Source organism: Loxodonta africana, chromosome 19, assembly GCF_030014295.1.
Source record: "Loxodonta africana isolate mLoxAfr1 chromosome 19, mLoxAfr1.hap2, whole genome shotgun sequence".
Taxonomy (NCBI): Eukaryota; Metazoa; Chordata; class Mammalia; order Proboscidea; family Elephantidae; genus Loxodonta; species Loxodonta africana.
The window spans coordinates 58,910,087-58,935,610 of NC_087360.1; the positions used below are offsets into that span (position 1 = coordinate 58,910,087).

Here is a 25,524-nt window from a genome sequence, read left to right on the forward strand (position 1 = left end):
ATCATGAGCTGGGGTCAGTTGTGGTGGCGGAAATGTTGGGTATCTGGACAGCATGATGGAGGAGATAAGAAGCTGAGTCGGATCTTGAAGAGAGGGAAGATTGGTATTGGCAGTCAAGAGTGGGGAGGGCTTCAGAATCCAGGGAATAATCAGGGAGTGAGCCTGGAGGTAGGCAGAGTATGAGAATACCATAAGGGGACAGGGGAGGTGAGAGTAAGTGGCCCCCCTGCCATGTTGGGGGACAGTGAGATCTGAATGCGGGTATGTCATGAACAGGCAGCTGCAGAGCCAGAATTTGAGCTTATTTAGTAGGGGGCCTGTGTAGGTCCTGGAGTAGTGGGGGGCTGGCATGAAATCAGGATTTTAGGAAGATCAGCAAGGTGGGGTGGAACAGAGCTGGCTGCGATAGAGCTAGAGCGTTGCTTCTAGAGCAGTGTTAGAGGCCTGAGGTGGTGAGGCAGGGCGAATGGTGGGGCAGCATGGACGTGTGGAGTGGAGGGTCTTCAGATGAAGATAGACTGGAGGGTCATAATGCAGACATATTGCATTTGAGAAGTCAAGGTAAAGATCTCCCACTGGGGAGAGGATCCAGAGTTTAATTGTAGACATATGGTTTGAGATGTTGGCTCTAGATTTTATGGAGTCTTCTGTTTTTTTTTTTTTTTCTTTCTGTGTTTAGGATGATAATCATTAGTGTGTGTACTTGTTTCTTGCGACCGTCATAAAAAATTACCTCAAACTTGGTGGCTTAAAACAAGAAATTCATTCTCTCACCGTTCTGGAGGCTGGAAGTCCGAAGTCAAGGTGTCTGCAGGGTCATGCTCTTTCTGGAGGCTCTAGGGGAGAATCCTTTGTCTCTTCCAGCTTCTGGTGGTTGCTGGCTTCCTTGGGTTATGGCCACATCACTCCAATCTCTCTCTCCATCTTCACATTGCTGTCTCTCTCTCTCTGTCTTCTCTTTTTCTGTTTCTTAGAATGACACTTGTCATTAGATTCAAGGTCCACTTGAGTAATCCATGATGATCTCGTCTCAAGATCTTTAACTTAATCATATCTGCAAAGACCCTTTTTCCAAGTAAGGTAACATTCACAGGCCTGGACATATTTTGGGGGGGATCACATTCAACTCACTACAGCATGTTTTCTGAGGAGGACATCTAAAGGCAGGAGACAGAGTGCCCCTGGTGGGGAGAGGAAACCACTAGGTATCTTCTGTAGAAACGGCTTCACATATGGCTTGTCACATGACAACTCTCACCTATTGAATTAGTTTCTAAGGCTGCTGTAATAAAGTGCCACAAATTGGGTGGCTTATAAGACATAAATTTATTGTCTCGAGGTTCTGGAGGTTAGACGTTCAGATCAGTGTGTTGGCTGGACCGTGCTGTCTTCTAGGTCTCTAGGGGAAGATCTTTCTTGTCTCTTCTGGCTTCTGGTAGCCCCAGGCACTCCTTGGCTTGTAGATGCATCTTCCCGTAGTGGTCCTTCCTCTGTCTGTCTCTCCGTGTCCCTTCTCCTTTTTCATGAGGACACCACTCAAACTGGATTAGGACCCACCCTACTCCAGTATGACCTCGTGTTAACTGATAACATCTTCAAAAACCCTATTTCCAAACAAGGTCACGTTCACGGGTCCAGGGATTAGGACTTCACGTATCTTTTGGGGAGACACGATTCAATCCATGACACCTATTAAGCTCAACCTGTGATTTGTGCCAAGCACTGTGCTCAATCCTTTCTGTATGTTATTAAAAAAAAAAAAAAAAAACCTTCACAATAAGGGTATGAGAAGTGTTTTACTCTCCCTGGCTGAGAGAAGAAAATAGAAGCAAAGGGTGGTTAAGTATCTGGGGTCCTTCAGTGAGTTTCAGTGGAGCTGCTATGAGCTTAGATCTGCCTCACTCTTTCCGCTGCACCTGTCTACACTTGTCTACATCAGTAGACTTTGTTTTATTTCCCTCAGCTCTCCTTCTTTCTGGCTGTCATTCTTCTTTAATGCAAACAGTGTTCATGCTGGCAGAGACTTGGATGCATGAGATAGGTGGCTGAGCAACAACTAAGACACAGAAGTGCTGAGTGTTCGACATTGGAATGGGATCCCTCTCAAAGACTGGTCTTTCCCAGGTCCCCTGTCAAGCATGTTTGCTTATAAAAATACCAAAAGGAAGGGAGTCCTGGCCTCTGAGGCCATCTCACATTATAGACCCGAGGGCAGTCCAACCAGGAGCTGTACAATGCCCATACCATACTGGGTACCATTGTGGCCACAGCCTCCATAATGGGAAGGCACAGTGGCTGCTACAGTGGCCTCAGCCCTTTCCAAGGCCCATAGGCTTGAATGGAAGAGAGAGGCCATTACCACCCAAAGACAACCATGGTATGTTGTTTTTCCTCACAGGCCGATGCTAATCACAGCTTTCTGAAGGCAGCAAGATCGGGTAACCTGGACAAAGTTTTGGATCTCCTGCGGAATGGGGTAGATATTAACACCTGTAACCAGGTAAGTGGGATGGAGCAGACATGTTGTCTCTGAAGAATAATTCTTGCCTGCTTGCCATTTCCCAAGGGCTTGAAAACTACCTTTATTAACCTTTTCCCAATGGCCTCAAAACCCCCCCAAGGGTTTCCGCCTGTGGAAGGCCCTAACCTTGGTGTTTTGGTCCCTGCAAGTGCAGGTCCCCACAGAGAGGGGCTGACTCCTGAACAGTGTAGCAAGCCCAGCTCAGATTCCCTGTGATGACCTCTCTTAGAAACTGCAGTTGGTCCCTGCTGTTGTCATAGATGATATGGCCTTTGAAAGTGGGCAGGGCAGGAGGAAGTGCCTTTGAAGGGTGTGTGTCAGTGGTGACATTAAATCTCCTATGTCCACGAGCAGCCTTTGCAGAGGCTCAGCTGGGGCTAGGAAGAAAGCAGGTGAATGAAGCCTTGCTCTGTCAGCATGTTGAGGAAGGCAAGCCTGACTTAAACAGGCTTGCTTTTGCCATTCTTAGCACTAAACTACAGGTGCTTGGCTTGGGGACAGGCTGGTAAGAAAAAGGACTGTGTTCAGGATGGACTGGAGAACAACAAAGGGTCAAGTTTGGGCTAAAAAATCTAGGAATTACCTGAATGGAGAGGATATCACCCTCTGGAAAGAGAACAGGAGTCTGGCTTGGGCTTGTGGGTTGGATGATTTTTACAAAGCTGCCAGGGACAGATTCACAGAACACAGGTGACATTTTCCTTGGGCAACTTGACACTGTCCCCCTTCAGACTCTCTTTCCTGCCCCTCCTGTCTCTGCTGAAAATGCAGAATACCACTCGCTCTCTCTCCCAGGGCGAGACCCCATTTGAATTCAGTAGGTCTTCTGATGGCATTAAATTCACGGCTAAAAGATCAGAGAGAGTGGGATGGGTGAGCTGTGTGATAGGAAACTAAAGTAGGGCTGTAATGTGAAGCAAAAGGCTGTAGAAATGGATTTCAGAGGGGAAATGAACCTGTGTGGACTTGAACGTACCAGCTAGGTGGGGAGGAGCAAGCCCTTCCTTCCCTACTCTCATCCTTCCACCCACATACATGGACTTTGGGACATTTGTTGTGACTCTAAGCAAATGTGTGGAGCTCAGGGTCAGCCTTGGGATAGCCAGTTTGAGACTCTGAATCCATTTCTTTCGAGGGAAGAGGCTGAAGGAACAAAGTGTGGGAGCAGGGTGAGAGTCTTGCCATTAGAGCACTTCAGGAGAGGGGGCTCGCGATGGTTTAAGACTTCCGCCTTTCAGACGCAGGCATACAGGCTGTGGTGCGTTTTCCCAGACCTCCCCACGGTAGGTGAGGGGGATTGTGCTCTCTCTCCACTCTCCCAGCTGCTCCCATTCCTGGGAGCGGAGAGATGAGAGTCCCCAGCTTTCTTTGTTCAGTGCTGTGGCTAGAGAAATACAGATGACTGTTTCTCCGCACTGCAGCTCCCTGCTGGGGAGTGTCGAACCTTCCAAGGCCTTCCAAGGGTTAAGATTCCAGCTCTCAAAGGAATCCATTTAGCAGAAATGGGGACAACTGAACGTGTTAGTAAGACTTGAGCCAGTGTTCATTTCCTGTGTGAAATTGGAAGGTTTTGATGACACGCGGGGAATAGCTTTGTCCTGATTGGTCCCCTTTTGCTGAGGCCAGAGGCTTGGGTGCAGCTGGCTTGTCCCTCTGCCTTCTTACCTCAGAGTACCTCCTTGGTTCATTTTGGCCTTGGAGAGCAGCAGGGACCAAGGAATTATTTGCACTTTATTCACACCATTTCCAGTCAGTTCAGGGCCAGTGACAAGGAGCTATTAGTCCTGCTAGAGACTGAGAGAGGGAGGCTCCCACTGCAGACTTAAGACTGAAGTCCTGGTGAAGGTTAACCTCTTTCTTACAAAGAGGGAAATGCTGTAAGCGAGGAAATGGATTTCAGAGGGGGGATGAAAGAAAGCATTTGCCACAGTGCAATACCCTCTGGCCTCTGGTATATCCTACCCTACCAAGCTCCTCAAATCCTGAGCCCTGTCGATCGGAGTCTTACAAGATCTCACCTCTGCAGTGGCCAGGAGCTGCAGACAGGCTGCCCAGGAAAAGGAGCTTGTCAGCTTTGCCTGAGTCTCCTTTTGGTTTTACAGGGAGGTTTCTTTGGTTTGGTTTGGTTTTTGAGGGGAGAGTATAGGTAGTGAGGGGGAAAGAGGTCTGTAATGGCCAAGCTTATGCCCTCATTAAGCACACTGGTGCATCCGTTGGGACGAGGCTGTTTCTTTGTAATGTTTCCAGGACTAGCCTCGTGATGGTACATGGAACATTCTTCTCTTCAAAACACACGTTTGCTGTTTAGAGAAGATAAAAACAGGCTGTTGTCCTGGGGTCATGGCTTGAAAATTTGCTTCTGGTTTGAATCTTTTGAACTTGTAGGCTATTATGGTGGTAATACAGCAAGTGTTGATCCTTATATAAGTAAGACACTTTCAAAAAGTGTGTTTTGTGGAAGGAATATGTGCTGCCAGCCGAAATAGGAAATAATTACTCTAAGTAGCATGGAGAGAGGAATTCTTGGCTTATATAAGACAGACCTGAATATTTAGGGGCAGTTTCCTTATTGCATAAATTACATTCTGCTAGTATTTACTATTACCACAATTATTATACTTACAGAAAAAAAAAAACAAATTCACACATAAGAAGACATCCATACACATGTGTATACCACTATCTCTATAGGAATCCCTGATTCTTAGATTTAATCAAGCATTGTTCAAGCTCCCAGCCGATGAATCTGGTGCCAACATCTACATCTCCATGTAGATGTAGAGCGCTGGGCTTTAGAAATACTATAGTTAAAAGAAAAAGTTATAATTAAAAAAAAGAAATATAATAGGTAAAAAAAAAGTTATATATAACGGCAGTGAAAACTATTAATCAAATAATCACACTAGTTGGCGTGTAAACTCAGACTATGCTAGAAACCATGAAGGAAGGACATAGGGCTTTATGAGACTATGTAAGAGATGTGACCTAGAGTTGGGTTCAAAGACGGCTTCCATGAAGAACAAATAGTTGAGCTAAAGGAAAACCAAATTTAAAAAAACCAAAACCAAACCCATCGCCATCCAGTTGATTCCGACTCATGGCAAACCCATTTGTTACAGAGTGAAACTACTCTGTAGGGTTTTCTGGAGCCTGGTGGTACAGTGTTAAGAGACGAATGCTAACCAAAAGGTTGGCAGTTCAGTCCACCAGTCGATCCTTGGAAACCCTATGGGGCAGTTCTAATCTGTGCTACAGGGTTGCTATGAGTCAGATTCAACTGGATGGCAAGGAGTTTGGTTTAGCTTTTGGTATACGGTTTTCTTGGCTGTAATCTTTATGGAAGCAGATTTCCAGGCCTTTCTTCCACAGTGCTGCTGTGTGGTTAGTAGCCAAGTGCGAACTACTTGCACCACCCAGGGATCATAGCTAAAGGAAAAGCAGGGTTAATGAGGTGAAAGGGGCAAGAGCATTCCAATCAGAGAGAACAGCCTGTGCAAAATCTCCAAGGCAGGGAAAAGCTTGGAGAGTTTAAGGAAGGGCAGAGGCCAAGAGAGGCCAGCGAAGGCCAGAGAGGTGAAGCTGGGATGGTCCCGAACCTTATATTCAACAACAGGAACATTGTGCTGCAGGGCTGGAGCAGTGTGTGCACAGGTGTGTATGTGTGTGCACGTGTGTGTTTGCCTCCTGCACTAGAAATTAACCCTGTAGTTGGTGGGTTAAACGAGGAGGCCTGGGGGAGGGGACAGGGTGGCCAGAGCAGCAGGAGCAAGGGCCACTTGAGAGTTTGGGGCAATGGCTGTTGACCAAGAGGAATGGAAGTATTTCAGCATTTTAACAATCTGTATTGCTGGGTTAATGCATCCTGGTTGAATGTCCACCCAGCTTATATAGGCCATATTAAGGCCTTGATCTTCATCCCGAGGGTAGAAGATGTTAACAGTGGGTTCAAGCACAGGAGTGATAGAAACTGTCAACAACACACAAAAGAAGACATCAAAATGATAGCACTAAACTCACACCTATCCATAATTACTCTGAATGTAAATGGACTAAATGCGCCAATAAAGAGAGAGTGGCAATATGGGTAAAAAAAAAAAAAAGATCCATCTATATGCCACCTGCAAGAGATACACCTTACACTTAAAGACACAAACACACTAAAACTCAAAGGATGGAAAAAAATATAGCAAGCAAACAACAATCAAAAAAGAGCAGGAGTGGCAATATTAATTTCTGACAAAACAGACTTTAGAGTTAAATCAAGCACAGAAGTGACATGACCAGAATTGTGCTTTAAAGGATCACACTGGCTGCTGTGTAGAGAAGAGACTGGAGGACGCAGAGATGGATATGAGGAAGCCAGTTATAAGATTGTTCCGGTAGTTCAAGAGAGAAATATCGGTAAGAGTTGTGTCTGTGGAGATGAAGCAAATCCAACAGACTGGGGTAATGACTTGGATAGTGGACGAAGGGGAAGAAGACTTCAAGAATGACTCTTAGGTGTCTCACTTTTGTAGTGGATACATGGTGGCACCATTCACTGAGACAAGGAATGCTGGGAGTGGCCTCAATGTGTGGAAACAGGGAATGAGAAGAAAAGAACAAGGCTGTGTGGAGATAATGCTGAGGCCTATGAGGTATCTAAGTGATATATGAGCCTGGAACTCAGATAAGAGGTTTGACCCAAAGGTAGATATTTGGAAGTCATTCAGCATTCGAGGAAGTTGGCTGGTGAAAACAGAGATGAGAGGCATATTGGATATAATCCCCACTAGCATCTTTGGGCAGTCATTCCATCTATATTTATTGAATATCTACTTAGTACTGAGTCCTGTTCTAGGCACTGAGCAAGACAGACAGTCTCTGTTCTCATAGCACTTATATTCTGGTACAGAAGACAGACAATAACTAAGAGTAAACACTCTTGTAATTTTAATTAATGATAAATACTGTGGAGGAAAGTAAAGCAAGGTATTGCTGCCAAGTCAATTCCGACTCATAGCAACCCTATAGGACAGAGTAGAACTGCCCCATAGGGTTTCCAAGGAGTGCCTGGTGGATTCAAACTGCCAACCTTTTGGTTAGCAGCCATAGCTGTTAACCACTATACCACTAGGGTTTCCAAAGCAAGGTAAAGGGACCAATTTTAGAGGGATAATTGGAAAGGCAACACTAAGGAGATAACTTTTGAGAGATGTGAAAGAAGTAAGAGAGAGAACCATATGGTTTCTGGGGAAGAGCATCCCTGGAAGAGGGAGAAGCATGTGCAAAGGCCCTGGGGCAGGGGTGAGCTTGGTTTCTTTGGGGAACAGCAAGTGGAGTGGAATGTTTGAAGGGAAAGTGATAGGTAAGGAGCTAGGAGATATTGCCAGAGCCAAATCATGAAGGGCTTGTGGGCCATGGTGAGGGCTTTGGAGTTAAATCCAAGGGGGATGAGAAGTCAATGGAGGATATTGAACAGGAGATGCTCAATCTGATTTAGGTTTTTAAAAGATCACTCTGGCAGTTATGGGGAGAACAGACTTGGGGCATAGGAACAGAAGCAGGGAGACTGGTTAGAAGGCTGAAGTAAAAAGGGGTAAACAGTGGAAGTGGTGAAGCCAGAGGACTTGCCTTCTGTCCTAGTCATCTAGTGCTGCTGTAACAGACATACCACAAGTAAATGGCTTTAACAAAGAGAAATTTATTCTCTCACAGTCTAGTAGGTTACAAGCCCAAATCTAGGGTGTCAGCTCCAGGGGAAGGAAGATCCTTGTCCTCAATCTTCCCCTGGTCGAGGAGCTTCTCAGACGCAGGGATCCCGGGTCCAAAGGACTCTCTCTGCTCCTGGTGCTGCTTTCTTGGTGGTATGAGGTCCCCAACTCTCTGCTTGCTTCCCTTTCCTTCTCTCTCTTAAGAGATAAAAGGTGGCACAGGCCACACCCCAGGGAAACTCCCTTTACACTGGATTAGGGAGGTGACCTGAGTAAGGGTGGTGTTACAATCCCACCCTAATCCTCTCAACATAAAATTAGAATCACAAAATGGAGGACAACCACACAATACTGGCAATCACAGCCTAGCCAAGCTGACACGTGTTTTTTAGGGGAACACAATTCAATCCATGACACCTCCCTAGATGTGAAGTGTTGTTGCTCTGGCCATGCTTGGCTTAGCACACACATAGGTGCCAGGAGTCCCTTACTCACCTAGAACTGTGCTATCTTTGCTACTACAGCAGCCACCTTGGGATGGATTCAGGTCTCAGCTCAAAAGCCATTGTGAAGGCATCCCTGATCCCTATAGCTTGAAGTACTCTTTCCCTTTACAATTTATCTGTAGCTCTTTTATAATTTCAGTCACATCCTACCATCTATTATGGTAACGTTGTGCATGTCTTATCTCTCCTAGTAGGCTATAAGCCATCTGAAGGCAAAGTTCATGACTGCTTATTCTTACTTTCCCCACAACACCCAGCATAGGGTCTGTCACATAGTAGATGCTCTAATATTCGTTTGAATAAATGGCTACCTAATTATGTACATACTAATATTAGCATCATGTGTTCAGTTTCCAGAATTATTGCTAGGTCATTTATATCAAATCAGAATATTTTAATATAGAGGCCATAGGAATTATATAAAAAAAAAAAAATCTCTGGGATGAGCTAATTGAATTTCAACATGGACCAGTTAGCCACATAAAAAGAAGGCAAGAGGTCAGAGCCTCTGTTCTCCTGAATTCCTGAATTTGTTGGGTCAACATGGATGCTCCATTGTGAGCCAAAGCTGTAACTCCAGGGGCAAAGAGCCTCATGACTTTAGTTTTCCCTTCTGTTCTTATATAACTAACAAACACTGGCTCACTTGGCCTCTCCTGATGAAAAAGAAAGTACTTGAGTCTAATACCCTAGGAGAAAATTTCACTCTCAGAAAAAAAAAAAGGGAAGCATTATTGTGTACAGCTCTGGTATAAGGCCAAAAGGGAGAAGGGAGGTTTTCTGGACCATTATCCTGTCTTATTTTTCTCCATAGTACTTATTACTACCTGACTTATTATGTATTGATGTGTTTGTTTATTTATTTCTGTCTTCTCCACTAAAATGTAGGCACCTTGAGAAGAGAGGACTTGTTTTATTTAGTATTCAATACCAGGAGCCTGCCTGGTACAGTGTCGTTGTTGTTGTTAGTTGTGATTGGGTCAGCTCTGACTTGTGGCGACCCCATGTGTGCAGAGTAGAACTGTTCCACAGGATTTTCAATGCTGTGACCTTTTGGAAGCAGATTGTTAGGCCTGTCTTCCAAGGGGCCTCTGGGTGGGTTCCAACCTCCAACCTTTTGGCTAGTAGTTGAGCACTTAACCATTTGCGCCACTGAGGGACTCTTATGAACACATAGTAGGTGCTCATAAATGGTTGTAGAATGACTAAATGAAAATGGATGGGTGTTTAGATTGTAACCACTAATGATTAAAGATTATGTATTTTACACTTGGAGTCCCTTGGTGGGTACAAATGGTTAATGTGCTCGACTGCTAACTGGAAGGTTGGCAGTTCAAGTCCACCAGCTGCTCCTCAGGAGAAAGATGTGGCAGTCTGCTTTTGTAAAAATTTAAAGCCTTGGAAACCCTATGGGGAAGTTCTATTCTGTCCTGTAGGGTTGCTATGAGTCGAAATCGACTCAATGGCAGTGGCTTTGGTTTGGTTTTGGGGAGCCTATAAACAATAATTTCTGCTACAAAGTTATTGTACAGCAGCCAAATGCCAAGTTTTTGGTCAGGATTTGTTGGGCTCTGATGACTGTGATAACTACTCCTTTTCTATGTTACAGAATGTTAGAGCTGGAAAGGCCCAGAGATCATGGAATTTAACTCTCTCTTGTTATAGCTGAGGAAACTGAGGCCTTGAGAGGCTGCTTCTGAATATCTTTATGAGTTTTTTTTTACTTTGGTTATGCCAGTGGTGAGATGGGCTTAAGAAGACCTACATGAATTTTCTTTACTCATTCATTTGTTCCACAAATTTATTGAACCCTTACAATGCCCAGCCACCATGCTAGAGACGAGGGCTCACAAAGATGAATAAAATTTATCCTCTCAAAGAGGAGTGAGGTTTTTAAATGAAAAGTTACAAATTGTGATAAATGCCATCCAGCAGGTGCACCCATTTATTCATTCATTCGACAAATTTTTATTGAGCTCTTCTAATATGCTGAACACTGTGCTAAGTGCTGGCTAATGAAAGGTGAATAAGGCCCAATCTCTGCTCTCATGTTTCCTCTAATATGGGGTGGTGACTAAAATGCCAGTAGATCAAGGCAGTCTTTACAGAGAAGAGTCTTGAAGGAAGAATAGAAGTCTGCCAGGTAGAGAATTGGAAGAGGGAATTTAAGTGAGAAGTAACAGACTGCAAAGGCAGAGTAGTGAAAGGGCACGGTGCAACAGGTAGTTCAGTGAAGCTGGAGTAAATGAAATGAAACAGGGTGAGGGAGGTGGTCTAGAGAGGTCCTTACTTAGATCAGTATAGCTGTAGAAACTTTTACTCTTCTCTGTCACCTTCTTTTTCTTAGGAAATGTTGACAGGAATAGAAATGGTATTTAACTACATAGTTCCCTAATTCTACCCTTACCCTCACAGGCTCACACAGAAAACCTTCCTAGTGTGACATCATTGGGAAAATCATGGTTTTCTTCACACCTAATCTGTGGTAGAAGAGCCCTGGTGGCACAGTGGCTAAAGCGCTCAACTGCTAACCAAAAGGTTTGCTGTTCAAACCCACCAACTGCTCCACAGGAAAAAGATGAAGCGGTCTTCTTCTGTAAAGATTTACAACCTTGGAAACCCTGTGGGGCAGTTCTTCTCTGTCCTATAGGGTCACTATGAGTCAAAATTAACTCGACCGCATGGAATTTAGTTTTTGGTAATCTGTAAGAAGGCACACTTGGATTTTCAGATTTTTAATCTGGTTTTAGGATCAGAATTATCTATCTATGTCCTTTCTTAAGCAAGAAGTTCTGAGTCTTTCCCAAAGGCTAACAAATTCCTGATAATTTTCTCTCTTTCTTAAGACCCATTGCCTCAGTGCAGTTCTGAAATCGTGATGGGGAATATGTGATTGCAGGCCTCACGTAGGGAAGTAAAAAAAAGAAGTAAGGTCTATGAAATACTATTAAACAAGACAAGCAACTAGATATCCTACACTAGGTGCCATGGACTCTTCTGAAGTTCTAATTCCCACCAGAAAAACTATTAGTGAAAAAGATGGAACTTGAAAACTTCCATCTCCTGAATTATTTTAAGTAGGTAAATTTCTTTTGCATCTCAGCAAGAAATAAACTACTTGATGTCCATTTTGCTAATTACAATGACCAATTTACAGTTTTTTTAAGTAAGTTGATTACATGTCATGGGTCAGAGAGACCCAGGATGTTCAATAATCACAGATTATAGTTCTGTACTACCAGAATGTATCAGTTGGTCATACCGTGGTGGCTGTGTGTTGCTGTGATGCTGGAAGCTATGTCATCCCTATTTCAAATACCAGCATGGTCACCCTTATGGACAGGTTTCAGTGGAGCTCTCTGACTAAGAATAGACTAGGAAGAAAGGCCTAGCAATCTACTTACAAAAATTAGCTAGTGAAAGCCTTATGGACCATAACATAACATTGTCTTACTCATTTGTTTTGGACACGTCATCAAGAAAGACCAGTCACTGGAGGTTTAGTGAAGTAGAGAACCATTGAGGGCATGGGAGACTCTCAGTGAGATGGACTCGCACAGTAGTCACAACAATGGACTTCAACATGCTGACGATTGTGAGGATGATGCAGGACCAGGCAGTGTTTCATTCTGTTGTACCGTGGGTTGGAGTCAACTTGATGGCAAGTACCAACAACAACATTTCCATGGTGTCTGTGCTCTCCACAGTGCTTTTCTAGGCATGAACAGTTTTAATACATCACCCTTGTGAGGCAGATAGAGTGGGTGTTTGACAAGAGTCTCCCTGAACCAGAGCCCAGGCCTCTTGAATCCCAACCTGAATCTCTTTTCATTGCATTCCTCAGATGTGTTTAAAATTGAAGAGCAGAGCAGTTATTCCTCTGGGTGATCTTCCCCGGTACTGATTTCATTTTTCTTTCTTCACAGTGAAGGAAGAGTTAATTGACTAGTTCAGTTACATAAAAATGATGTTCATTTGTAGCAACACCAGGGACATCTCTGGGATCCTAGGGACCAGGAAAAGGATGAAAAGCCTCTTCAGGAATGATCTGAAACATATAGCAAGGAAAGCAACTGTTAGTAGAATACACCCTCCAAAAATCCACTTTATGGTTCAGTTGCTCTGAATTTACAATATGAAAATCAAATTTGATTTTCTTAGCCTGTAAAAACTAAGAAAAAAGATAGCCCTGTGTGTGTGTGTGTGTATCAGATTGCATAAATGTGTTTTCAGTTCCACAAACTGCTATGAAACACTCACTATGTGCCAGGCTCTGTGCTGGGACCTGATGCAAATATGAGGAAAACATGGGTCTTAGATAAATAAATATTAGAGTGCCTTGGTGGTGCAAATGGTTAACATACCAGGGTGCAAACCAAAAAGTTGGAGGTTTGAGTCCACCCACAGGTGCCTCAGGAGAAAGGCCTGGTGATCTGCTTCTGAAAAATCAGTCATTGAGTACCCAATGGAGCACAGTCCTACTCTGATACACATGGGGTCACTATGAGTTGGAGTCAGCTTGGTGGCAAATGGTTTTATAGACACAAAACACATCTGAGAACTATTGCATTGTTTTATTCTTTGAGTTGTGGAATTAGGAGGAAGCTGAGAAATGAGACACCCCACGTGTCTGTCAGTTTGTTGTACTGTGGGGGCTTGCATGTTGCTGTGATGCTGGAAGCTATGTCACCAGTATTCAAATACCAGCAGGGTCACCCATGACTGACAGGTTTCAGCTGAGCTTCTAGACTAAGACAGACTAGCAAGAAGGCCCCAGTGGTCTACCAGTGAAAAGCTTACCAATAGCAGCAGAACATTGTCTGATATAGTGCCGAAAGATGAGCCCCTCAGGTTAGAGGGTGCTCAAAAGATGACTGGAGAAGAGCTGCCTCCTCAAAGTAGAGTCGACCTTAATGACGTGGATGGAGTAAAGCTTTTGAGACCTTCATTTGCTGATGTGGCATGACTTAAAAGGAGAAGAAACAGTTGCAAACATGTATTAATAATCAGAATGTGGACTGTACAAAGTATGAATCTAGGAAAATTGGAAATCATCAAAAATGAAATGGAACACATAAACATCAATATCCCAGGCTTTAGTGAACTGAAATGGACTGGAATTGACCATTTTGAATTGGATAATCATATGGTTTACTATGCTGGGAATGAGAAATTGAAGAGGAATGGCATCGCATTCATTGTCAAAAAGAACATTTCAAGATCAATCCTGAAGTTCAACACTGTCAGTGATAGGATAATATCCGTTTGCTTACAAGAAAGACCAGTTAATATGACTATTATTTAAATTTACCCACCGACCACTAAGCCCAAAGATGAAGAGATTGAAGATTTTTACCAACTTCTGCAGTCTGAAATTGATCGAGCATACAATCAGGATGCATTGATAATTACTGGTGATTGGAATGCAAAAGTTGGAAACAAAGAAGAAGGATCGGCAGTTGGAAAATATTGCCTTGGTTACAGAACCGTTGCCAGAAATCGCCTGATAGAATTTTGCAAGACCAATGACTTCCTCATTGTAAATACCTTTTTTCATCAACATAAACTGTGACTATACATGTGGACCTTGCCAGATGGAATGCACAGGAATCAAATCAACTACATCTGTGGAAAGAGACAATGGAAAAGCTCAATATCTCAGTCATAACAAGGCCAGGGGTCAACTGTGGAACAGACCATCAATTGCTCATATGCAAGTTCAACATGAAACTAATAAAATTACAACAAATCCACAAGTATGACCTTAAGTATATCCCACCTGAATTTAGAGACCATCTCAAGAATAGATTTGACACATTGAACACTAATGATGGAAAACCAGACGAGTTGTGAAATGACATCAAGGACGTCATACATGAAGAAAGCAAGAGGTCATTAAAAAGACAGGAAGGAAAGAAAATACCAAAATAGATGTCAGAAGAGACTCTGAAACTTGCTCTTGAACGCCGAGTAGCTAAAGCAAAGGGAAGAAATGAAGTAAAAGAGCCAAACAGAAGATTTCAAAGGGTGGCTCAAGAAGACAAAGTAAAGTATTATAATGACATGTGCAAAGACCTGGAGAAAGAAAACCAAAAGGGAAGAACATGCTTGGCATTTCTCAAGCAGAAAGAACTGAAGAAAAAAATTCAAGCCTCGAGTTGCAATATTGAAGGATTCTGTGGGGAAAATATTAAACAACACAGGAAGCATAAAAAGAAGATGGAAGAAATACACAGAGTCACTATACCAAAAAGAATTGGTCAACATTCAATCATTTCAGGAGATAGCATATGATCAGGAACTGATGGTACTGAAGGAAGAAGCCCAAGCTACACTGAAGACGTTGGCAAAAAACAAGGCTCCAGGAATTGACAGAATACCAACTGAGATGTTTCAACAAATGGATGCAGCATTGGAAGTGCTAATTCATCTATGTCAAGAAATTTGGAAGACAGCTACCTGGCCAACTGACTGGAAGAGATCCATATTTTTGCCTATTCCCAAGAAAAGTGATCCAACTGAATGTGGAGATTATCAAACAATATCATTAATAACACATGCAAGTAAAATTTTGCTGACGATCATTCAAAAGCAATTGCAGCAATACATCAACAGGGAGCTGCCAGAAATTGAAGCCAGATTCAGAAGAGGACTTGGAACCAGGGATATCATTGCTGATGTCAGAGGGATCCTGACTGAAAGCAGATAATACGTTTACCTGTGTTTTATTGACTATGCTAAGGTATTCGATTATGTGGATCATGACAAGTCATGGATAACATCGTGAAGAATAGAAATTCCAGAACACTTAATTGTGCTCATGAGGAACCTGTACGTAGATCAAGAGGTAGCCGTCTGAACAGAACAAGGGGATACTGCGTGGTTTAAAATCAGGAAAGGTGTGTGTCAGGGTTATATCCTTTCACCTTATCTATTTAATCTGTATGCTGAGCAAATAATCTGAGAAGCTGGACTATGTGAAGAAGAATGGGGCATCTGGATTGGAGGAAGACTCAAGAACCTACAACATGCAGAAGACACAACCTTGCTTGCTGAAAGTGAAGAGGACTTGAAGCACTTACAGATGAAGAGCAAAGATCACAGCCTTCCATATGGATTACACCTCAACATAAAGAAAACAAAAATTTCTCACAACTGGACCCATAAGCAACATTATGATAAACGGAGAAAAGATTGAAGTTGTCAAGGATTTCATTTTACTTGGATCCACAGTCAACACCCATGGAAACAGCAGTCAAGAAATCGAAAGACATTGCATTGGGCAAATGGGCTGCAAAAGACCTCTTAAAGGGCTGAAAAGCAAAGATGTCACCTTGAAGACAAAGGTGTGCCTGACCCAAGCCATGGTGTTTTCAATTGCTTCATATGTGTGCGAAAGCTGGACTATGAATTAAAAAAAAAAAAAAAATCCATTGCCATCGAGTCTATTCCGACTCATAGCGACCCTATAGGACAGAGTAGAACTGCCCCATAGAGTTTCCAGGGAGCGCCTGGTGGATTTGAACTGCTGACCTTTTGGTTAGCAGCCATCGTACTTAACCTCTACGCCACCAGGGTTTCCGGACTATGAATAAAGAAGACCAAAAAAGAATTGATGCCTTTGAGTTGTGGTGTTAGCAAAGAATATTGAATATACCATGGGCTGCCAAAAGGATGAACAAATCTATCTTGGAAGAAGTACAATCAGAATGCTCCTTAAAAGGAAGAATGGCAAGACTACATGTTATCCGGGGCAATCAGTCCCTGGAGAAGAACATCATGCTTGGTAAAGCAGAAGGTCAGCAAAAAAAGAGGAAAACCCTCAATGAGATGGATTGACGCAGTGGATGCAACAATGGGCTTAAGGATAACAACGATTGTGAGGACAGTGCAGGACTGGGCAGTGTTTCGTTCCGTTGTACATACGGTCACTAAAAGTCGGAATCGACTCAAGGGCATCTAACAACAACAACAAGAAATGAGAGCAGTTCTATCATTTTGCAAATACATAGATTGAGGCCCAGGGGAAGAAGTGATATGTAATGGAGACCAGTTTTGAGGCCTCAATTCCTTATCCGGTATTCCTTCCTTTGAATCCCTCTGCCCTTTTTCTGTTGCTCTGGCTCTGTTCTCTTTTTTTAAAGGAATACCAAGACCTCAGACACAAACTCTTTCTAGTCCATAGGAGATATTCTTAGCTGCCAAGCTTAATTTCAGAGTCCCGTTCTCTCGTTAGCTTGAGCTCACGCTTCCTCCTCCAGGCTCCCATAGGGCCCTTCAACCTCTGCAGTTGATTTGCTGCTAAGCCTCAAAGATTTCTCCAAGCATGGGGGCTGCTGCTAGTTTTGTACAATCAGAGAGTAGAGAGAGGTGATCTGAGGTTGATTCATTTTCTTGCAGAGCTCTGAAAATAGTTGTGGGTTGGTTGGTTGGTTGGTTTTAAGATAATGAAAAGGATTAGAGCATTTTTCCTCTGCAAGAAGATCTAGTAAACTATGAATCTTAAGAGCTACCTGGGTAAATGTAGGAGAGCTAAATTTAGATTGTAATAAAACAAAGAAGAGAAAATGCTTAGAGCCAGTCTCATTCCTTTTCATCTGCGTCACTTCTTACTGAGTTTGTGCTTTCTTCTCAATTCCTTCTCTTATGATGTCCTTCCCGACCCTGGCACAAGAGACAGGTTTGCAAAGGAGATAAGGTGTGATTTTCTGCCAGGGTTCTGGCAGTTGCTTCAGCTTTGTCTAGCTTCTGATTCATTGGATTCCAAGATCATGTATTTTTATCAGACCTTTCTCACCAAGCAGTCTCTGTGGAACTGTAAAATATCTGGGTAAGAAAGAGGCTGCAGGCTGGATGGCCTAGCAGAACATAAATGTCTGCCCTCCAGAAGAGGCTTCCCCGACCAGTTGGTCCCCACCTTGGGCTTGTGGGCTGTTTTTTGTTGTAGTTTGGTGGCACTCTGGGCTTTCCATCCTGGAATAATAGGAGAACTCCTGTAGTAAAAGGAGGGATGCGTGTGGTCAGATCCATGGCACTGACTCTGAGCCCTTAGATGTGTAGATATCGCTATCACCAGAGCTCACAGCTTTGCCTCATCTCCTCCAACAACCTCGTCAAAGCTTCTACCACCATTCCTCCCTGCCTCCCATTTTCTCTTTTAACATTTTAAATCATTTCAAACCCACAGACAAGTTGTAAGAACAGTACAAAAAATTTCCATGTTCTCCTTGTCCAGATTCTCTATTAACCTCTTACTGCATCTGTGTTGCTCTCTCCATCTATCTACAATATATAATATATATGATACAACTGCGGAAACCCTCGTGGTGCAGTGGTTAAGTCCTACAGCTGCTAACCAAAGGGCTGGCAGTTCGAATCTGCCAGGTGCTCCTTGGAAACCCTCTGGGGCCATTCTACTCTGCCCTACAGAGTCGCTATGAGTTGGAATTGACTCGACGGCACCAGATTTGGTTTTCATGATACAACTCCCCATCACCTCTCAACATTCCAGATGTTTAGTGCACCACCTAAAAATAAGGACACTTTCCCACATAATCATCCAACCAGGAAATCAACACTGATATAATAAAACCATCCAGTCTACCAATGAAACCACTTGCTGTCAAGTTGATTCCTACTCATGGCAACGCCAGAGTAGAACTGTGCTTCTTAGGGTTTTCTTTGGCTGATTTTCTCAACCAGCCCCTTCGAGCTGGTATCTTTGTTCTTTAACATACCTTATCATTCTCTGAGCATTTCCTTACTTCCTGGCGCAGTAAGTTGTTCCATATTCATCCTGTACTTTCCCTGCCCTAGATCACCCATTTTTCTATGGAGCCCTGGTTTCTTATAGAGAAGGATGGTATTTAGACACCAAAATGAGATGTCCACATCTCTGAGCTGGGAGGGAAGGGAAGCAAAAAGGAAAAGAAGGGAAGATGAGATAGCTCTTTTTCATTTTTTTAATTTCATTTCTGTTTGGGAGAAATTTAATGCAGGAAACTTGAAGAAAGGAATGAAGATTTATATTGCTCTAGTAAGTTTTTTGCTAACTGCTTAATCTGTTTCCTCATCTAGTCAACACTTAGCAACAGTCCCTCCCTCCTTCCTTTACCAGCGTCCTTTGTTTTTTTCTAATGATTAAAAAACACAAAACCCAGACCCACATACTGAGCGGGTCTGGGTTTTGTTTTTTTAATCATTCCTTCTGCCTTCTTTGATTTCTGTGGTCTTTGCCTTTCTTTCTTCTCTTACTCTTATTCTCTTTTCACTAATTTCAGGATTGGGGTTGGGAATGGCAATCATTTCTACCTTTTTTTTTTCTCTCCATAAGCCCTGTTTAGATTCTTATTTTTTATTCTGCATCAGGGTTGCAGACCCACAAATATATTGTGTCAGTGATCTTGGTCTACAAATAGAGACCAATAACAGAGCAAAGCTAGAGGTCACAAATGTACAGGCTGGTTGTTATCTAGGGAATTATACTCCTGTAATACAGAATATGGGGTCCTGAGTGGTGCAAAGGGCTAATGTGCTCAGCTGTTAACTGAAAGATTGGAGGTTTGTGTCCACCGAGAGATACTACAGAAGAAAGGCCCAGTGATCTACTTCTGAAAAATCAGCCATCGAAGACCCTATGGAAAACAGTCCTACTCTGACGTACATGGGGTCACCATGAGTTGGAATCAGTTGGATGGCAACTTTTTTTTTTTATAGAGTATAATACTTATCTTCTCTGGACACATAGAACAAACTCAATAGAGAATCCAGATTGAGTAAGAAAGTGGAATATTAAATATAAAAACCTAGATATACAGGTGGTCCTGTATATACAGTATACAGGTAGTCCCCAACTTACGATGAAGTTCCATTCTGACGACTCCATCAAAAGTCGGTTCTGATGTAAGTTGAATACCTCATTTTGTTTCGTAGTTTTCGTAACTATTGCCTTTTATTATCAGTATCTTTATAAATCCGATCTTTATTTGTTTTGGGGAGTCGGCATGAGAATAAAAAAAAAAAACCTATTGCTGTCAAGTCGATTCCAACTTGTAGCAACCCTGTGAGAATAACGTCAGTAAATTACGCCCTGCAACACTGTATATAGTACATATTACTAACAATAAGATGTACAAAAAAAAAGGATGGGCATAAGTGTGAGTTGGAGACTACCTGTATAGCCCTCTGTATATACATCTTTGTTCTTATTAAAGGTAAAATATAATTGGTTCTTTGCTGACCATGTGAGTAAAGTAGAGTGTGGTACCAAGGCAAAATTACCTAAAAGTTTCTCTCTTCTGCCTCTCTTCTTGCTCACTCGGGGATCCTTAGACTTCTTGGCTTTCGCTGTTATTGCTGTTTCTTTCTAGGAGTCTAGTCCTTTCCTTCCCCATCAAAACTTCTCCTGGCCAGTGTTCCAATACCTCTAGGCCTGGCTAGATGGTAGCCAACTAATCTGACAAATAGAACATGATAGGTGCTTACGAATAAAAAGGTCATGCTTCCTTGTTACTATATTAGCGTGTTAGCTTAAGTTCCCTGGACCAACCAACCAACCAACCCATTGCCATCGAGTCGACTCAAACTCATAGAGACCCTGGAAGCACTATGCTTAACTAAAAAAAAAAGGGGGGGTGGGGAGTCAAGCAATGAATTTCAGGAGATATGGAACGGGGAGGGGCAGATAGCCTGGGGAACTCCTCAGGAACAAGACCCAGCTGTGGCTGTTTGCTCCATGGGGGCAAGGGGCCAGCCACGCTTAAAAGTAAAAAACAAAACAAAAACAGTTGTGAGAAGCGGAGGTGAAAGGTTTTTGCGTCCTCATAAGAATGTAAGCATCAACCTTTGAGGTGTTTTTTCCATTTTCAAAGAGATAGAAGATCTCAGGGCATCAAGGCCTTTTTATTTGAGGTGGCTCCTCTGTTACTGATAAGAGTTAAATTTCCTTTGACATGTCTACTGTATTTGTACATTTGGAAATCAATTAGTATAATTGGAGCAATCAGAGGAGCTAAACAGAGGAATAATTTACTGAGAACAAATGTCTGGAATTGTGTGTTTTGCCAGTGGAATTTCTCACAGTTGGTACAAGAAAAGACTCCAAATTAAATCAGTCAGACTGAATGTGGCTTTTTTTTCCCTTCTTCTTAAAAATGTTAAAAGCACCACAGCCTGGCTGAGATCTCTTCCCCCTCCCATCAGACAGATTGCTTCTCAGAAGAATCTTCTAAATTGATATTTTACCTGAAAGTGAGCAAAGGCAGATGAAAAACTCCAGGTGTTTGTGCTTGGCATGAATACTTTTACCAAAAAGAGAGCCTAAAAATGTTATCTGCTGTTTTAGGAACATGTAGAATGAGGCCATATGGGGCCAAGTGGCTTCAGACGCTCAGTGTAGGGAGCACTTAGGATTTGCTATGAATCAGAATCAACTCGATGGCAACTGGTTTGGTTTTTTAGGATGTAGAAAGATTCAAAGGACATTACTTCCATCCTAACAATGCGAAAAATCTGGATAACGTACAAAATTATAAACTTTTTCCTGAGTTTATCAGAAACCTGAAGGAGCCAGGCAACCAAGTAAGCTGACTTCCAAAGGGGGACAAGCCCCTGCAAGGAAAGACAGGCCACATAAATCGTTTCAGCTTTGGCAGAGCACAAGAAAAAGAAGCATATACCATACAGCCAAAATCATAACAAATTCTTAAAGGTCAACTGTGGGCTAGTGCGTCTCGAATAGCTATCAGCTCCCAGACACAAGCCTTTCTTCACTGGCCTCCACTGGGTGCTCACGAGAAGTTTAGAGATAAGTCTGGAGACCAGAGAGAGCATCCTTTGGTGAGAGTGACACAGGTGTGCAGAGGTGATTGGTGGCTGTGGGGGCAGGGACAGAAGGGGAGGAACAGACACAAAAACTTTGCCTGCTTCTCTAGACTGTTCTCTAATATGGAGCAAAAACAAACCTTCTTACCTTAAGACCACAGACCAAGACCAAGTCTCCTAGGCGAGAAATAGAAACAAAACCCCTTTGCCTCTAGGGGAAGAGTAGGAACCATTCTTGCCCTTAGGACACAGGCAAAAGAAAGGCAGATGCAAAGCCCCTCTACTCCTGAAGGATGGGCAGGAAACTGATCTACAGGATCAGCCTGGGATCCTACACCAATAATAAGCAGAGGTCTGCTACCACTGGAGGAGGAGCAAGTAACTCCCATCCAAGATCAAGTATATTATAAGGTACAATTTTGTTGCCACAGGGAAGAGGGGCAAGAATGCTGAAAAGCCTCATCTTTAAGGCCCAAGTGCACAGGGACTGCCTAAGACTGGAGCTGGATCAAGACAAAAAGACAAAAACAGAACTCCCCTGCTCCCACTACTTTAGCATCTTATAATAAGAAAGAGCAGACTACTGTTGGGAGAAGGGCAAGAACATGGAGAAAAACCCCTTCTGAGGCATAGGCATGCAGGGGTGGCTGAAAGTTGAGGGGAAGCAGTTGTTCAACCCTCTGGTAACCAAGTCCCTACTCTAAACTTAAGATAACAATAGCCTGCCTCTAGAAGAATTTGAAGTCTGTGGTGCAATGAAGGTAACAACAAAATCCAAACCTAGGTCAACTTCTGACTAGATTGACTCAAGCCTCTACCCCATCCCCCAGCCTGACAGAAGATGTATGCCTGTTTCCAGGCATAAATGCTGTTTACTTCAGTCTTTACTGTTCTTCTATACATGATGTCTACTACTCAATTAAAAATTACAAGACACAAAAAAGTAAGAAAGAGCAAAAACATTGTCAAGAGACAAAGCAACCAGCAGAACCAGACTCAGAGATAAACCAGATGTTGGAATGATCAAATGGACTTTAAAATAACTGTAATTAATATGTTAAAAGATCTAGCAGAAGAAGTGGTCAATATTCATGAACATATGGGAAATTTCAGCAAAGAGATGGAAATTATAAGAAAAAGCCAAATGAAATGCTAGAAGTTAAAAACCACTCAGCCATGAAGAATTTCTTCAACAGGCTCATCAGTAAACTGGACATAGCTAAGGAAAGAAAAAAAGAACTCAAAGATAAGTCAATAAAATTATCCAAATTGAAACAAAAGAGAAAAAAAGGAAAATGTGTGAGTGATGGGGTGGAAACCAGAGCAGAATATTTGAGACCTGTGGGACAGTACCAACTGATCTAACATAAATCCTAAAGAGGATCTGGAAGAGAAATCTGGCAAGATGGTGCTTTCTTCTGAAAAAGGCATGTGGTTAGAAATTGGCTACAAGTAGTTATTTCTTTGCTTCCCAGCTTCTAATTTAGCTAAAGCATTTGCTCTCATATTCCTTTGCCTCCTTCTTGCTTATCTTCTGCACCCTGTTATTTGGGGGAGGAAATATGGGATTTATTTTTGTTTTCATAATCCCTCTCAGCAGCCCCATTTGGCATCAAGAGGAGTAACTGTGAAGGTTATAGTAGTTGAAAAGATGCAAGGCAAGATTCAATATTCTGCCTTTAACTTTCTGCAAACAACTTAAACATGATTCAACTAAAACACATGGTTCCTGGTTTTGGGGGGGTGGTGGATTACAGTTCATCTCTGTCCATAGTTATAGCTAAGAACAAATAACTCACATAATTTACACGTCTCCCATTCCATTCTCATTTGAACAACAAAAAATCTGCTTTAAATAAAAAGAAAGTATTAAATAAATATGTCATTTATCCATGAAACACTCTTTTGTACAGCAAACAGCCCCCTGTATGGACTAGTTATACATTTAATAAGACAATTGTACAAGCTCCTTAGTGTATATGTGCAATAAATTCATTTTCAGGCATCCAGTGACTTCAGCTGCTGGGCGGTGATTATAGATGTTGACGAACCATTCACCTGCTGAGAACAGTTGTTGGAGAAAACTTGCTGCTGCTGGTCTTTATGTTTAGTCCCTTAAATTCAGATGCTTTAAGAAAGAATAAGCAGGGCACTTGAGAATGGCTGGGAGCATAGTTTCTTCAAATTTTAGCTTTGGGGTTTAGAATTTAAACTCAGACATGGACTCTCATTTTGCCATTATTAATAAACTTATAAGAATGGCTTTGTGTTTACTGGTTCCTGACTTGAAAAGACCTCTGTGAAGCTTGCCTTACCCCCTTGACAGAGCAGCTGTTTTTTCCTCTGTGCTACTTCTGGTCTTATACGTGCCACATTTGGGCATTTTCCTTTTACATGGTTTTACATTTATTTATTGTGTGCCTGTTTTCCCCACTAAGTTCTTCAAGGGTAAGGGTTTGTGTTTTTTTGTCTAGCACAATGCCAGGCACAGAATAGACTCTCAATAAATGTTAAATCTGATTAAGCAAATGCTCAGTGTGAAGTAACAGCAGTGACTATAACAAGTTGAGACAAGTGTTTGTTTTGGTCATGTTCCATGTGTTATTTGGTTATGCATTAAATCCCTACCTGTCATTAGCTATGCCAAGTGGGGCTTGGTTCTGTGGCTTTGATGAGGGCATTGGATTCAGATCACCACGGTAATAGACTTGGAAGTAACATAGGGTGATTATGTTGAAAACAAACCAATTAAAAATAAAGTAGGAAAAATAATGGCAAAGTCACAAAGAAGAAAGACATTGTTGAACCAGGACCCTGGAATGGAAGCTTAGTAGAACTACCAGAGATATAGATCTAGTCAGATAGTCCCTTTCATGATCTTCATCATCTCTACCAAGTGTACAGCTTTGGGAGGAAGGCATATGGCACAGGGAGGGAAGAAGAGCTACTTTCTGTGATGCCAGGGAAATGTGTAAAAACCTAGAGATCAATCACAGAGGTCACCACCCAATCCATATGGACGATTACTGCAACCAAGCTTTAGTGTCAAGCACCCTGATAATCAAAAAAATGGAAATCCATTTTCTCACCTGATAAAAAGAAGTACACATGTTCCTATGGGAAAAATCCCCAAACCAAACCTGCTTTCCTGGGAAATTCAGATTGCTTCTGTGTGTAGCTATGCTCTAGAAGAGCAGTGTGGTCTTAGTTAACCATTTGACTACTGTGAACCATGATTTCCTCAGCTGTAGATGAGAGGGTAGAATCCAGGGATCTGACTCTAGCATTCTCTAGCATTTGACTCTAGCATTCTCTGGTCAGACAGGACTAGCCACCCTAAAACATTAATAGTAAACATTAGGTATTTGCCTTGCAGACTTGCCAACTTCCCAGCTTTGAGGCATTCAGAACAAATGGATGCCATCTGAGCGACTCTGGTGCCCAAGTAAGCAGTAAAACCCCAGCAGTCAGCACCAAGTCAACACTCATCGCTGCTACTGCTGAGATCCCTCGTGGAAAGCAGACTGCAGCAGCTGCTAAGCCCGTCCTTCTAGTGCATTACCCAACAGCCGCAAACACCACCCTGAATTTCCCAGTAATCACAGGGTGCCTGATCTCAGCCCTGGGAACCTTCTCGAGGACGCTGAGTTTGAAGAAGGGATCACAGAGTTGCTAGGCTCTACCTGACTCAAACAGCACTGTTTTGGGAGAAAGGAGAAGCTCGTTGTGTGCAGACCTGCACCAGGGCTTAGCTGAGGAAGGCTAAGCTGGAGGGAGATGCTCCAGGCTTTCAGGGAATTGGTCCTGTGGCAATTGCTTCTTGGTGAATTTGTGTTTTACACATTGATTTGAGGGGAATTGGTTGATATCCTCCCCCAGATTCCTATTCTGGCAGACTGCTCTCTTACCTTCAGTCACTATCTCCCTTTCTGTGATCAAAACTGGCTGTGGCCCAGCTTTTATCTGATAAACTCCCTCACGC

At 42.7% G+C, this 25,524-nt stretch overlaps 1 protein-coding gene across 1 annotated transcript in view; it reads left to right on the forward strand.

The window, feature by feature from the left end:
- The window catches only part of ANK1 (ankyrin 1), a 164,180-nt gene that overhangs the window by 42,029 nt on the left and 96,627 nt on the right, over window positions 1–25,524 (forward strand). Inside the window, exon 2 of the mRNA XM_064272784.1 lies at window positions 2,399–2,500. Coding sequence (XP_064128854.1) covers window positions 2,399–2,500 — 102 coding nt within the window. The remainder of the gene's footprint in view (window positions 1–2,398; window positions 2,501–25,524) is intronic.